Source organism: Anguilla rostrata, chromosome 1, assembly GCF_018555375.3.
Source record: "Anguilla rostrata isolate EN2019 chromosome 1, ASM1855537v3, whole genome shotgun sequence".
Taxonomy (NCBI): domain Eukaryota; kingdom Metazoa; phylum Chordata; class Actinopteri; order Anguilliformes; family Anguillidae; genus Anguilla; species Anguilla rostrata.
In genome coordinates, this window is record NC_057933.1 from 49,544,041 (window position 1) to 49,560,237 (window position 16,197).

Here is a 16,197-nt window from a genome sequence, read left to right on the forward strand (position 1 = left end):
ACTACATACACTACACACACTACATACACTACATTACATTACATTATAGGCATTTAGCAGACGCTCTTATCCAGAGCGACGTACAACAAGTGCATAGGTTTCAAGATGTAGAGGCGCAAAAGAAACACTAGAGTGAAGTAAGGATCGTAGTGCCAGAAGTGACCACATCGATCAGGACTCCAACCCTGTAGAGTAAGCATGTTCAGCAGCAAGAATCCTACCAAGTACAAAGTACAAACTAGCACTGGAATCACACCTAATCATACAAAAACAATCCTACCAGATACACTAACATAATCAAATTATCCTAGCTAGGTACAATGAGCTGAACTATAGGCTAGGGAGGGGTGGGGAGAGGTGCAGCCTGAAGAGATGAGTCTTCAGTCTGCGTTTGAAAGTGGTGAGATTCTCTGCTGTTCTGACCATCACGGGGAGGTCATTCCACCAGCGAGGGGCCAGGACAGACAGCAGACGGGAGCGGGAAGTGCAGACGCGAAGAGGGGGAGGTGCCAAGCGTCCAGAGGTGGCAGAACGGAGAGGTCTGGCTGGTGTGTAGGGTCTGATGATCCTCTGAATGTACCCTGGTGCTGACCCCACACTACTTACACTACACACACTACATACACTACTTACACTACATACACTACATACACTACTTACACTACTTACACTACATACACTACATACACTACACACACTACATACACTACTTACACTACATACACTACATACACTACTTACACTACATACACTACATACACTACTTACACTACATACACTACATACACTACTTACACTACATACACTACATACACTACATACACTACTTACACTACATACACTACATACACTACATACACTACATACACCACATACACTACTTTTTCTCTGCTGCAACAAAATCTGCAGCATGACAAGGTGAGCTGGGATGGGAAGCGGCCGCCCCATGAAGGGACCCTGCAGTGGCCTGGACAAGCTCCTTCCAGGTGTAGCCTTAGCTGGGTTGGCCTCCTCTGGTGAGATCTTATATTCCCTGCTTGGTCCAGTTTTCAAATTTCAGAGCAGTAGGACACCGCTTGCTTAGGGTCTCTGGAATGCCTCCACTCAGTATTGCAAAGGCTGGGTAGTACAGCTTCTTTTGGTGCATGGAGTGATGGCTGGCATACACCAAAGCAGGGGTGTGGCATAGCTTTGAATACCATTCACATTCACTCTGGTGGTAGCAGTTTGGAGCAGGGTATAGGTTTGATAGTCCTGCTTAGACCCGGTGACTACTTTCTCACTGTAGGGCAGGGTATCAACTTGCCAGAGATACTTCCACATGGCTGAGAAGTTCATTACAAGTTGAAGCAATAGTGATATGCAGGTATTGTAGTTCACTGTGTGGGCCTTGAATAGAACTCATTGGATCTTGGAGTATCCGACCAACAGACAGCAAGAGGACCCCCCCGATGGCCCTTAGTAAACAGGCTGCATAGGTGCTAGCAGATGAGGCATGTCAGACCTAATCAAGAGCAAGGGTTGTACATGGTCTACTGGAGGTAAGGGAAGCCCTCGGAGGTGCTGATACATTCTTTGAAGAGCAACCAATGGGTAGGTGTGTTCAGCTAAACTTAAACCACTGGCAGTGAAGGCATTGGTGACATGAAACCTATCAGTAGGCTTGAACAGTGATGACACTTCAAAAGAGACTGATGAGCTATCAAGCTGCTGGACTGTTCACAAGAGAAGCATCTCTGGATGACCATTGAGGTTCAACCATTGTATGAGCTAAGAGAGCACAATACTTCTCTCTGACCCATCATCAAGGACATCTCCATGGTATGGCCATGCTTGTGGACGAGGACCTTCACCACTTTCAGCATAACTCTTTGAGAGCAGTTGAGCCAAACATGGTAGACTCAGGTGGTCTGGAGGCTTACCATGAGGATGGCACTGGATGTCTCTTGGACAGAGTCATGCAGGATGGTGAGGTACAGCTCTTTGCAGACCATGTATGAGCGTTTCAGGTTGCTGATTATAGCCTGGCTTCAACCACATCTCCAGCACCTCTTACTCCAGAGTTGAGGTAATAGTCCCTGTTGTCACAGTGAGGGCAGTAGAGCTTTGGCTTGCTTAGAGGTGAACTTGGTACGTGCTGCCTCAGGCAGGCTTGTCTTTTTCCTCTACAGTGAGGAGGACTGGCGTTGACATTTCCTTTGGATGAGTGGCCCATTGTTCCTTCCTGAACGGTTTGTGTAGGTCTGATACAGGGTTGCTGCACGGCTGGAGGTCCGCTTAGCTTGACTTCATCTGCAACCATGCAGCTAGGTCTGGAAGAATGTAGATTTTGTTTCTCTGGATTGAAGTGAAGTAGATGTGGACTGATCACCTGGGCCTGTGATCTGAGGTATTCACATAAATCAAAGCATTTGTAATGTAGGGTGGCACAGTGGTGCAGTGGATAGCACTGTTGCCTCACACAGCAAGAAGATCGTGGGTTCGAATTTCTGCTTGGGGCCTTTCTGTGTGGAGTTTGCATGTTCTCCTCATGTCCGCGTGGGTTTCCTCCTACAGTCCAAAGACATGCAGGTAGGCTAATTAGACACTCTAAATTGCTCATAGGTATGAGTGTGTGAATGAATGGTGTGTGTGCCCTGCGATAGATTGGTGGCCTGTCTAGGATGTATTCTCACCCAATGCACACTGACTGCAGCACCCCCCTGCTCAGAATAAGCAGAGATAGATGACGGATGGATGTTTTGTAATGTATTCCAGGGTTTGGTTCATATTTTTTTGCACAAGCTGCAAATTATGATGAGAAACCATAACAATTATTATTGGGAGTTCCAAATTAGTTAGCAAGAGACAAAGTTTTTGACAAGAAATCTCTTTCATTGTCAAATGTAATTAATTGTTCTGTACAGTTAAAGTTATCCTAGATATTGCACCTCAAATACAGACAAAACGTGACATTTAAAGAAATTTTAAGGCTCAGAAGGCATTCTTGGGCCCCCAAAAGCATGATGTTCACTCCTGGGTGAACCAAGAGGAGGACAAAAAAGTAGGTCAGGTCAGACATGAGGTGTGACATGGCCCAGTTTAGTTCCTTTTTAGGTTGGCTGGTCCCTCTGACCCACTGTGGGGGCAGAGGAAGGAACGTGCACAGAGGTGCATTAAACAGGATCTGCTGCTTCACAGTTGTTTTATTCCACATCACACATTAGGATGAAACTCTGCTCAACATCACATCAAGGTCTCATGGATTCTGAATAACAGTGGAGTGGAAAATAAGTGCCAGCTCCTTTAGGGAAATCATACCATTCCATAACTCCCACCCATAAAAGTGAGGTAATCCATCAGAAGAGGGAATTTTACAAACCAAACAGAGGAACCAAACTATAAACACAACCCCAGTCAACCTGCATTTGGAACAATAAAAACTATTTTTGTGCTCCTGTGGATTTACACCTGTTTGTATTAAAGTACTTAGAATCATTGAGAGGTGTGAAACACAAACTTACTCATTCATGTAGCATATTTAAAATTAGTTTTGAATATGGATATGTAATTCAAAAATAAACAGTTGGTCTTTTGAGTTAATCTCAATGATAACATAAAATTAAGCATGAAAGTTTGGATTAAATTGAAAGTGGATCAGCACTCCACTCAACAAGCCTATTACAATGATGGAATTTAATCATGGGTAGGGACAACTAAAAATGTGTAATATCTTATACTCCATAATTCAGTCAAAAATTACTCTCAACCATGTTAAAATGTTGACTGGACAGCAGGGGATTGGTTCAGTTTTGGCTGAGACAATTTAGAACATCTTTCCCAAATCACCAATATCTGCAGTAAAAATGTACTGTACTTTATGAAAGTGCTGAATCTGCTGATTTACTTCTGAATACTTTCAGAGTATCCTTTTCCTGAATATTACCTGGATAAATTGAGGAAGAGAGCTGGTGGCCATTGACTGATCACACTGTGTTTGAGTGCTATGTTACAATAATAAAATGTGATAATATAAATGCTCTATCACTCTCCTTCATGATCACAGAAACACCACTATTTGATAAATAAATTGAGTTGGTACACAGTAAGACATAGCAGCTGGATCTATATGAGGAATACAACAATACCTATCTGACAAACGGCTCTCTATGCTGATGTCCCCTGTGGACAATTCAATTTATTTTCTTAAACCATAGGTATGAGTTCTTCCTCCAGAATGAGTCTAGTCATAAAAATGTTCTTGTTTAATGTCTGCGTTCTTTGTGCCATGGAAACAATTGCCTGGCAGGCACAATTTATTACCATATTTTTTCTATCATCAGTATAGCTGTGATACTTTACTGATGATAGGACATATGAGTTTGCAGCTGATTGTTGGACTTAAGCCTTGAATATATACTTACTGCATATAATGGTTTGGACCCAAATCAAATAAACCAGTGGTCCGATAAACTGCTTGTCCCAATAAAGAGATGCTCTGAACAGCTTCTGAACATTTATTATGATAATGGGCTTGGTATCTCCTTAGTCTTGCTTATCATTGTATTGTCTCCTATAGAAGAACTTAGTCCTTCCAGGAGGCTGTGAGCAAGTGCTTTTGAATGAATGTTTCTGTATAATATGTACATATATACACACATACCTTCACTCTGATAGAAAAATGCAAGAAATGACAATGAAAAGATACCTTCCACAGGCAACCACGGAGAATGGATATTCAAAAGTAACTGTTAAGAGAGCTGACAGAGGACGAACATTCGCCCTTGAGTATGAATTTCATTTATTTCAAATAAGCAAAGATAAGCAGTCTTTATCAGGAGGAGAGAGCTCCCCGTGGCACCTGTTTTATTAGAATTGGCGCCTGCTGAGGGATAATTACTGGCAATACAAAAACTGATGCCCCGGGAGGGTTAAATACTAATGCACAAAACACACCAGTGCAACCATAATCTTCATAAGCATTGCTACTTAAAAAATATATTTCTGGTGAGAGGACTGAGATAATAGATTCTAAAATGGGAAATTAGAGTTTGAAGCACTTGAAAGATTAATGTTTCAATCAGGTTTTAAGACCAAAGCAGTTACAGTCACCGCTGTCTTCGCAGCACAGAAATGTCAGATGGGGATTAGAATTTGCAGGGGCTGTGAAGCAATCTCCCCGGCCGTCAACACCAGTATTATCTGATGAGCAACAAACAAGATCAAAGAGTTTTTAAAGATGTTCACATGTCTGTCCTCTTCCTTTCACAGTGGCTCGGCAATACGGAAGTACAGAAAATCATCTTGGGTAACTGATGTCAGTCTGAGCTTGATCCAAAATAGGAACTCATAGATTGTGCTCTGACTGGTAAGCAAAAGCTGCCATTCTAGCCTCATTTATAAGGCCCATCACCATTCAACACTATGAACCTGACCAGGTTGACTCTGTTGTGAGATAAGCCTGCCCAAAGTCCAGGCGTGTGTTTTACTGGAAAACCAATAGTCAGTGGCTTTTTAACCCCATGTAGGTGGGCCTGCAATTGGAGATGGAAATTCAACCCGGCTATTAAAATAATGCTGGCTAAATTCACTAGCAGTCATAAGATTACACGAAGTCAAACTCATACGGTGTAGTTTCCCATTTCAGGGTACCTGGAGTAGAGACCACTCCCATACCTGAATGCTCCATCTACTGCTGCGGGTCACCCTCGAGTCAGTAAGCTGCAGTGGCAGTCGGCTCAGTCTATTAAGATGCTGTTACTGTGCATGGACGAATTCCACAGTCTGGTTTTAAATCTAGGCCATTCCAGGGCTGACTGCAGCCAGTAGCCTGGGTAGGCAATAGCAGGGTGATGCATAATTGGCACTAGTGCTGTCCAGGAAGCGTTTCAGCCTGCTAGGTTTCTTTTTCCACGTTAGCGACCCACATGGTCTTTGTTCAGCTGTTGAGCTGCACATGAAGTATCTATCCCCTGACTCATTTGTTTATTATTTGTTTGTTTTTTTTTCATTATTTTGTATTATATATTGTATTGTGTCATTTTCATCAGTTTTTCTGCGGTTGATTCTCTGACCCCCAAAGTTAACTTACATTTTTGGAAATTATACTTGTTTTGTTTTTTTTATTTATTTACAAAACCAAATAGAGTTCTAGTGCTCTGTTCCAGGTTCTGTATTTTATACAAACCCTTGACTCATCTGAGCAGCCACCTCCCAGCCGTCCCCTCTGGGGCCCTGGCTCAGGTCAACGCCAGTCATGGGGGTGGGGACCGGAGAGGAAATCAGGGCTCGGTCAGGGTCGGCCGGTTCACTTACATGGAGCCTCAGGACTGTATGAATGCCACCCCTTGGTTTCAAAGCATCAGTCTGAATCAGCTAGCTCCCTTTCCTATAGCTCCAATAGAAAGCCAGGCAGTCACAGCTGTTGCTTTTCAAATTAAACGGAAGGCTAGATTCAAGCTGATGCAGTGTTCAGCATGTTCATTATTGCATTCTGTGTTTCCCTGTGAACGGGCTGAGCATTATGTCACATGACAAGAGGCCACAGCCTGCCTCAGTTTTACCACATATGAGCAGGACTTTCCACTTGGCGATTGTGGTTATGAAGCGATGGTGATTGTGGTGATGAATGTAGGAGAGGAAGAAGGTACCTCTGCTCACAGACATTTTTCTTTGATGCATTTACATCTCTCTGACAATATGTGAGAATGAGCAAGAGCACCAATCCCCCCACTGCGTGCTTGAGGGCTGTGTTGATTACAGTGCATTTTAAACCACATTTGTAACACAATGAAAACAAATGAGTTACTCACAGTGTGTGAGTAAGGAGTGCCCATCCTTTGTCCTGGAGTGTTGCTGGGTCTGCAGATTTTCATTGTTACTCAGAACTTCACCAGGTTTCTTGGGTCTAAATTAGCGGCTGGATTGTTAGTTGAAAACAAAACGCAGCAGACCCTGGCCTATGTATCTATTTCCAGGACCAGTCCTGGCCATTCTTGGTTTGTTATGCTGTCGGAGCTGGTCATTATTTCTCCGCACAGCGTGATGCAATGCAGTGAATTTGTCAACCTGGAGAAAACTCCCTTACAGCCAGGTTTATCTTATCCGCAAAAACAAACTGTTCTCACGGGTCTGTTAAACGAGTGTGCGGGGCAGTGTTTCACTTCAGGACCGCTTGCCCGCTGGGATGACCCCTCCAATCAGTCTTGTACACCGCACACGTGTGAATGGCCACACAAACACACGATCGGGTGCTCCAACAGTGGAAAATAATGAGAAAAAAAACGGAACGGGACAACAACTGAATTCCAAAAGAGTGAACTCCTATTGATTTTCAGGTTCAGGAAGCACTAGCGCTGCTTGTAAGAAAGCGCTTGAGAAGATGAAACAAACAGGGAACGCTGCGGTTTGACCTGTGCCTGAGCGGTTCCTCAGGAAAGTAATGGCTCTTATGCAGAGGACGTAGGAGAGGAAGGAAGCCACAGTAAAGTCCTGGTGATTTGTGGGTGCCTTTGAGCTCCATCCAGGGGGACCTACAGGAGCTGCGAGATGGATGTGACTCTTGAAGGCCTATTCCACTGCAGTAGGTGAAAGAGATAAACTGCAGGTCACTGAGTGTAAAGCAATACAGATTGTGGAGGGTGGGTGTGAGGAAGAATGATTACTTGAGGAGCTCCCTTTGGTACTTTGAATTGTAATTTGTTATTGTTTGACTTGTTTGCAATAACATTTGTGTATATATGGGTATTAGATGAGGTATGTTGACATTGCATTGATCTGTCAATATGGAAATAGTCATATTAGCCCATACGGGTGGGCATCGCTAAGCACAATAAAAATATGAACTCAGCCATGCATTCATTTCTAAATGTATCCTTTCCTCAAACAAAACAGCTGAATATCTGCTAAAGAATATACATTAAATAATAATACAACCTACTGTACAGGCCAAAATATTTAGGCCACCTGTTTTTATTTATTTATTATTTTTAACCTTAGGTAGAGAAGAATTCTGTTCATATATGCACATATACTGAATGATAAACCAAGGTATACACTTTTTAAATTTTTACCTACAACAACACAAAAAGATGAATTTGACTTAAAAATAATCTTAGACACAACTTTCCTCAAAATAGCCTCCTTTGGCTTTAATTAAAATTAAACAAATTATTAAACAAGATAACATATTGTGATGAGAGTATTCCCTGTGATGAATTGTAAAGAAACTTAAAATTTCCAGGTGCAGTGTTCAGTACACACTCAGAAGTGTCCAGCTGATGGGCAGTAATGTTAATTACAAATATCTTTTGATACTGAACCTTGACTACAGTGAAATGGCAACTGTGGTCAGCTGGTCTAAAACAATGTACATCTGCCTTTACCTGATCTTTTTCGTCCAGTGCTGCTGGTGCATGGCCCACTGGAGTCTTCTTGTTAACAGTACATGTAACATACAAGGGATTTTTGCTAGATACACATCCTTTTAGACCAGCAGATCATAGTTGCGCTTTCACTGTTGTCAGGGGAACTGGTTTTTTTCTAGTTGCACTGAGTTCTTCCTGTAGTTGTGGTGCAGTTTTATGATGGTTTCCCAACCAGTGTGCTGGGGCAATCTGGTGTGCCGTCAGGCGAGGTCAGGTGTGCTGTGTGAAAAATCCTTTAAAAAATTTTTAATGTTCAAATGAATTTAAAAAACTTACATGAACAAATCCCATTCACAAAAGTCAAAATAAATGTCATTAAAATGCATACAGCTTAATTAAAACCCCAAAAGAACATTTAGGCCTACGTGCGGGCGTGTGTGGAGGGGGGCTGCAGCGTGTTTATTTTTTATGCTTTTGAGAGTGGTGTGCCATGAGATTCTGTAAATTTGGAAAGTGTGCCGCAGAAAGAAGAAGGTTGAGAAACACTGTGCTAGAGAACAAAAGATACTTGTCTTCTGCCTCTTGATCATCCTATTGTTTTATCAGTCAAGATATTCACAGTATTTTGAAGACAATGCACAAATATTTGTGAAGTAAGAGTGTCTTATTTTCAGAAATTAATTATAGCTGTTTGTCATTTCTACTGTGGCCTACCATACATCTGTGTCTTTTTCCAGTGAACAGTTTATTACCCAGCTGAAGCACTTTGCAACATTGTGCATAAAAAAGTAACACTAGATGGCAGTGTTTAACTATCTATATTGCTGTCCATAGTCACATGGGGAGGAAATGGCTACCACTAAGTTCAGTGGTTTTACTGTAACAGCCATTGCTCCGAATTATTTTAAGAATATTATAAAGTCTGATATTATAGTCAAAGTAATTTAAATGTCTATCATCAAAGTATAACTTACAAAGCAGATGTTTTTGAACTGGAAAGTAACACAGGTCTCTCAACGAGAGACGGTGCGGTTAGGTGAGGGTTGGACCTAAAACATATAAACAGAGAAAGACCTTCAATTTAGATTTTTTTCTAGAATAGAATCTTTTTTCCCTGGATGAAACAAATAAGGTATTTTTTCAAAGCTTGCATAAATTAGAAAGCATAAACCTTTTATGCTTAATACATATATTTAAAAAGCAAACAACCTTAGTAAGTGTATGGCTCCTAAATATTTGGCTGTAATATCTGGAAGTGCATGTATTTCCCAGTCACTCGTGTTAAAAATGCGTTACAATATTTGTTCTGAAACATTCACGATGAAGGTTTGTCTTTTCCTTTAGATTAGGAAGTAGCTAACTTTTCATGGTGAGCCAGTAGGTCTAGAGCCAATTCAGCCTCACTTATCAGTCGTCTAACTTTTAAATATGTGATAAGTCTGAAAATCTTCTGTCTGCCAATCTTCTGGGTATGTGCTGTGCTAATAAACCAATAGTTAGTTACTTATTGGGCTCTAATAGGAAAATTGTGATAACAAGTAGTGACCTAATGAACATAACACTGATAAGACTGTAGATATAGAGGTCACGGCTGGGGTCAAAATTTGGGATCAGAACTGTGGTCACTTGCACCACATAAACTCACTATTTGTCACTAGCTGAAGTAGAAACACCAGAAGAAACTATACTATGTCTTTGAACAGCTGTAGTCCATGTCCCCTAATCCAGATCTCAGCAATAGCAGGATGTGTCTCACATACCTGCTACTGATGGCCCACAATGCACCTCTCCACTTACCTCTTCAGCAGAGGTGTTCAGTGTAGACAGCTAAGCCTTTCAGTTCAGCTGTTCCACTTATTCAGTTCAACCTTCATCGTAAACTATATTTACTGGCATCCAGGGTAACACAAGCCTGGGTAGTGTGCCTGCGCTGTTTCCAAGCGGTGGGCCAGCTCCTCAAATAACCACAGGGTTTAGCAGCACTGGCCTGTCGATGCCTCAGTAAACACACGGGGACATGGGTCAACTTGAACACGCTGTGCAAAGCCAGAGACGCTCTCGTGTCGCTGAGGAAAGAAACAAAACAAGGGAAGGGTCACGTGTGCAGCCGTTAGATACTCGCTTGGCTCAGGCTTTTTTTAGGGCTGGAATGCGCAACCCGTGGCCTCACGGCTAGCTCCGAGACCATAACAACAAACGTCACGGCACCTTCCTCCCTAAACACCACCTCCTGAAACTTTCGGTGAAGTACGGAAAGAGGTGAGCAAGAAAGGGGGAAGGGAAGCGTACGAAAATGCCACGCTTTGCGTTTTGGGATGAAGGTACCCCAGATTCAAGAAACAGATTGAGCCTAAATGACACAGACAAGGAGTACAGGTAAGAAGTCACTGCCAAACAGGAAGTGCTGAGCTGTGTGTGACAGGGCTAGAGTCTGAGTAGGTAGAGATGCATAAATAAATACAATGAATGTCTGTTCTTTGTGTTTAATAGCTTCGGCCATGGTGGCAGGTGGCATTGGCGTAACACAGCATAACAGTTTCCATTGATCCATATGGACGGGGGTGGCAAAGGACTGGCATGTGTCTTTTATCAGCCAGGAATTATGGGAGCTGTGCAGGATATGACATTTTTTCTCAGATATATTTTCTTGATTTTTTTTTGTTGATGCTTTGAAAAGATCACGCAGAGGCTTACACAAATTATTTTAAAATCTGTCAAAGTAAATTTTAATTGTCTACTTCATATGAGATTAGAATATTTTGATCCTTAATATGTGGATGTAAACATGTTTGTGCTGCTTAAAGAAGGGTTTCTAGAAAATATCTGCCATAAACATTTTTTTGTGTATATTTTTCCCTTTATTACATCATGTCCATATTGCAAATGTCATGGTGCCATTTATATCCTCTCAGTCTGCACGCCACCTGATACTTAAATGTCGTGTTCCTCCATATGTTGAGTTTTCTGTGTAATTGATATGCATAATCTTAATTATCTTCCTGGTCTTTTATTTAGTATTTGGAGCAGTTTTAAAAATTAATTAGTGATCTGTTTACATCTGAATTTTTTTCTACAGACAAAATGTTCAAATTTAAATTTATAGAAAGGTACTCTTTATCAGTGAGTTGTCACACAAAAAACTGCATGTGAAATGATCAGTCTCTTTCCAAAAGTGCTTGGGTGCCATTGAATGGCTTTTAATGGGCTGCGAAGTAATAATACTTAATAGCAATCATAATGCAAAATGTAACATAATTTAACCTAAATTAGTTCAGTAGCTGTCTCTGAGGAGATTAGACAATGCAAAAGCCAGGGTTGATGATATCACTGTAAACTGTACGTGTCTAAATGCCAGAACAATCAAGGAAACAAATTGTTGGGGTCTAAAGTGACAGTTGGGCTATGATATAGCCACTTTTTTAAAATTAGCATTTGATGTCCAGCGGACATATATATCAAAGTGATTCAGGAAAGAGAAAATATAAATGAGCGTATGTGTCAGTGACACTACGTTGCATCAAGGTCTGTCTTAAGAAACAATGTTACACAGGGAAGATAAATGAGCAAAATGTATTCTGGGTGATTGAGTCATTGTCCATGAAGTGGGGAGAATAGTCATAACAATTTTACATTGAATGTAAGCCTTTGGAATAAAGCTAGGAGGTCCCATTCAAACTATAAATGTAAGCAAGAACAAAAATGGGGATTGGAGCCTGCAGTGTGTACTATTGAATGCGTAGGATAAAATAAATGGCCAACATTTTGATTCTCTTAGTAAAGGTGCACATCATGTGTGCAGGCTGGGGCCTATAAGTATAGGTTTGAGCCTGTACTGTGAGCCAATGCCATGAGCATTTTAGTGTGTGGGACACAATTGGCCTTTTCCTGCCAGAGTGGGTTTAAATTGGCCAGGGTTCTTTGGATTACCACTGCAACCGCAACATCCTCCCAACAATACACCAGGCTACCACACTGAGAAGTAATTCTCTCTTCCGATGAATGGTTGGTATGAGTGGCACAGTTTGGCTCATAGAGCAATGCATACTATGCTTTAGCTTCAATAATCCTTCCACTGGTGTGGGTGGTACACTTATGCAAGATTTTCCTGAACTTTCCCAGAATAGATTCAAAAATGTAAATAGAAATGTATGTATCTTGTGCCCATGAACATATAAAGCAGATGGTTCCCTCTCTCCTCTCTCCTGTCTCACAGAATGGACAGGCCAATGCTCGAGTTCTACCAGTACAAGGACAGTGAGCTTTCCTCACACCTTCTCTCCCAGCTGAATGGCCTGAGGCAGGAGAGGATCTTCACAGACGTCCTCCTCTGCTCGGACAGCGAGGAGATCCCTTGCCACAGGACCATCCTGGTGTCCAGCAGCCCCTACTTCCGGGCCATGTTCTGCAGCAACTTCAGGGAGCGCCAGCAGACCCGGGTCGACCTGAAGGGCATCTCGGCCAGCATCCTCGGCGACATCGTGGACTACGTGTACACCGGTTCCGTCACCATCACCATGGAGATGGTCCTGCCCCTGATGCAGGCCGCCTCCATGCTGCAGTACCCCCGGCTCTTCGAGGCGTGCTCGGCCTTCCTGCAGGGGCAGCTGAGCCCGGACAACTGCCTGAGCATGGTCCGGCTGTCGGAGATCCTCCACTGTGCCAGCCTCCGGGAGAAGGCCCGGGAGATGGCCGTGCAGAGCTTCTCGGACGTGGCCGCCTCTGAGGACTTCCGCGAGCTCCCGCTGCCCGAGCTCATGTGCTACCTGGAGGACGACCGCCTGTGTGCCGAGGAGGAGCAGGTCTTCGAGACGCTCCTGGCCTGGATCCACCACGACCCCTTCTACCGCCGCGGCGCCATCCACGACCTCTTCAAGAAGGTCCGCCTGCGCTACATCCACCCCACCTACCTCTTCCAGTTCATCGCCAACGACCCGCTCATCCAGTCCTCCACCCTGTGCACGGAGATCATCGAGTCGGTGCGGAGGCTGATGCTCTCCGTCAGCTCCCAGTGGCCCGGCGACCTGGGCCCGCCGTGGGTGGCGCCGCGGCGCTACACCTGCCGCGAGACGCTGGTGGTGGTGGGCGGGCGCAAGAACGGCGAGCAGACGTCGCGCGAGGCGCTGCTCTACGACGAGCGGACCCAGCGCTGGCAGCGGCTGGCCAAGCTGCCCGTGCGGCTGTACCGGGCCGCCTACGTCTGCATCCACAGCATCCTGTACGTGCTGGGCGGGCTCACCATGGGCATCGGGGGGGGCACAGTCAGCGCCAACGTCTACACGCTGTCGCTGAAGACCAACCAGTGGAGGGTGGCCGAGCCCATGCGGAGGCCCCGCTATGCCCACCAGAGCATCTCCTACATGCACTTCATCTTCGTCCTGGGAGGGATCGGGCCCGAGAAGCGCATCTCCGGGGCCGTGGAGCGGTACAACAGCATGTTCGACCTGTGGGAGCCCATGGCCCCCATGCCCACGCCTGTCCTCCACCCGGCCGTGGCCGCCGTCGACCAAAGGATCTACGTCTTCGGTGGGGAGGACGCCATGCAGAACCCCGTCAGGATGATACAGGTCAGAGAGCGTCTCGTGGAGTGTAGTGTCCTCGCTCGTTTGTTTTCGAGGACCGCCGATGGATGAGGCGCCTCTTTGGTTTCTCCCCAGGTGTACCACATCACTCGGAACCTGTGGTCCAGGCTGGAGACCAGGACCGTGAAAAATGTGTGCGCCCCCGCTGTCACCATGGAGGGCAAAATCTACATCATAGGAGGTACGCACAACACGTCCGTAAACAAATCGCACTGGAAATTGTGTAACATAAAACACAAGATTCAAACACCTCGTGCTAAAAATAAACCAGGAGTACGTCTTGTTTCTGTTTAGGTATTAATTTCCTCTGTACTGAAACAAGATCAGGGTTAAGTAATTATCTGAAATACTTTAACCCTTTAGGCAAAAGTGAAACTGAAAAATTGCAAAATTATTATTTTAAAACAAACATATTTTCACTAATATTCTGAACAAAGATCTTCTGTCTTATGCTTGTGCATTTTAGTCAATTACATGGCGGCAGTTCTCAGGGAACGGAGAGTTATGTATCACTATATACCAGCAGCAATTTTGTCCAGGCTTTAATTGCCCTGCTTGACCTTTTTTAAAGGCTACACAAGGAGAGTTATTGCTTATGACACCAAAGCCAACAAGTTCGTGAAGTGCAAGAACATGAAGGAGAGGAGGATGCATCACGCTGCCTCCGTGATCGACAACAAGCTGTACGTGACGGGCGGCCGTTACATCACCAGCAACGACGTCATCGAGGACTCGGACGCCTTCGAGTGCTATGACCCCAACACAGATGCGTGGACCTGCAAAGGGACGCTGCCATACAAGCTCTTCGATCATGGCTCTCTTCCCCTCTTCTGCGTCTCCAACAAACCTCACCCGCCCTGAACTACATGGAACATTTTTCATAATTAGAGAGAATTACAATTGTGATGGGTTTTTCCTCATACTACAGGCCCATTTCAAAATGTGTTACAAAATGGTCGGCATGGAAGGCCCTGTGGTATGTCTTAAATCGGAAGATGTTTTACTTCAAGAGTCAAGGCAGCACATTGGCCTCAAGAGTGTGCAGAAGTCTCTTAGATACACTTTACATAAACAACTGCTCAGCAGTAAGTCTTGACACAAACCCTTGTAACAACTGGTTAACTGTCTAGCTCTCCTTGGAAAGGAATCTTTGTTCATAAATGATGGTCTAGCACACTTGTTCTGCATTAGTGCCATAGTACAGGAAAGACCACACATTTCACATAAGAAGAGTTTTTTTAAAACATTGTACTTCAAAATAATTTAAGCCATATCATTTGTAATACAAAAAAACTAACTACAGATAGAAAAACATTTAAAAGATGTAATATCTGTGAACTGAGCAAGCCTCAATATTGAATACATTCCTGTGAATTTGATTCTTAATAGTACATGTGTTAATAATTAATTTTCATATTCAGTAAGCTGTATAATATAGACATTAAACCACAATGAAATGGGAAATTTCCATTCTCGGCTAGATATTTTGCTTATCCGACTAACACACTTCTATCATTTAATTAGGAGTAGAAGCCCATGAAATCATGAAACAAGTGTTGATTCTGCACACTACAAGATTGCATTTTGTGGTTTGTCAGGGTCGTATGAAAACTGTGAAAACCTGTGTAATTTAATTTATTTTAATAGCATATAGTCACTAAGCAGTCTTCAGGTTTCCCATAGTATCTTAGCAGCAGGTTTCCAACAAACAATTTAAGCAAAACATAGTCTGTTACATAAATATATATAGGATATGCTGAATATAGTTACTGCTCCCAGTGTATTTATAGACATTTTGAATGTAGAACAAAGTGCAAGTTTCGACAGCTGAAGATAAACTCACAGCTGGAAACACAGGACTCGGTGATCACTGTGACATTGAATCAAAGTGAGGCTGCTGCTCAACTAGTCCATGACAACCACTATCACCATGGGAACTATGGGTCACCATGGTTGCTGCCTGTTTCTGCTTGTCTGTGTATACTGTTGTTGCTCTCCTCACAAATCCTCTTCAGAACCCCAACTGACCCAATGACTTTCCTGTTACAGATTGAACCTTCTCATTTTTCACTGTGTCGGCATGCTGATGGTACTTACTTACCTTTGTATATTTGTTGTGTTACTTTGTTTTATAATTATTTGATAAAACGATTTCTACAAAATACATAAATACAAAAACATTTTTTGTGTCCCTTCTCATATTATTGTTTTAATTTCTTTTAAGCAAATAACAGACTTCATCAAGGAAATAGCAGCACAATAGCTCCTTAAAG

The 16,197-nt window shown here is 43.2% G+C and overlaps 1 protein-coding gene across 1 annotated transcript; it reads left to right on the plus strand.

Annotated features, from left to right (window-relative positions):
* Nucleotides 1-10,162: 10,162 nt before the first annotated feature.
* On the plus strand, nucleotides 10,163-16,104 carry LOC135257511 (kelch-like protein 38). Its single transcript, XM_064340312.1, has 4 exons — nucleotides 10,163-10,721; nucleotides 12,559-13,909; nucleotides 14,000-14,105; nucleotides 14,496-16,104. The coding sequence occupies exons 1-4, from the start codon at nucleotides 10,639-10,641 to the stop codon at nucleotides 14,783-14,785; spliced, it is 1,830 nt and encodes a 609-aa protein (XP_064196382.1). The 5' UTR covers nucleotides 10,163-10,638; the 3' UTR covers nucleotides 14,786-16,104.
* The last annotated feature ends 93 nt before the right edge of the window (nucleotides 16,105-16,197 follow it).

What these genes read in the sequence shown, in the direction of transcription:
- LOC135257511 (XM_064340312.1), top strand. Translation starts at nt 10,639, where the DNA reads ATGCCACGCTTTGCGTTTTGGGATGAAGGTACCCCAGATTCAAGAAAC. An exon ending in ACCCCGTCAGGATGATACAG is followed by an intron (nt 13,910 to 13,999) that starts GTCAGAGAGCGT and finishes GTTTCTCCCCAG; the next exon opens with GTGTACCACATCACTCGGAA. An exon ending in CAAAATCTACATCATAGGAG is followed by an intron (nt 14,106 to 14,495) that starts GTACGCACAACA and finishes CCTTTTTTAAAG; the next exon opens with GCTACACAAGGAGAGTTATT.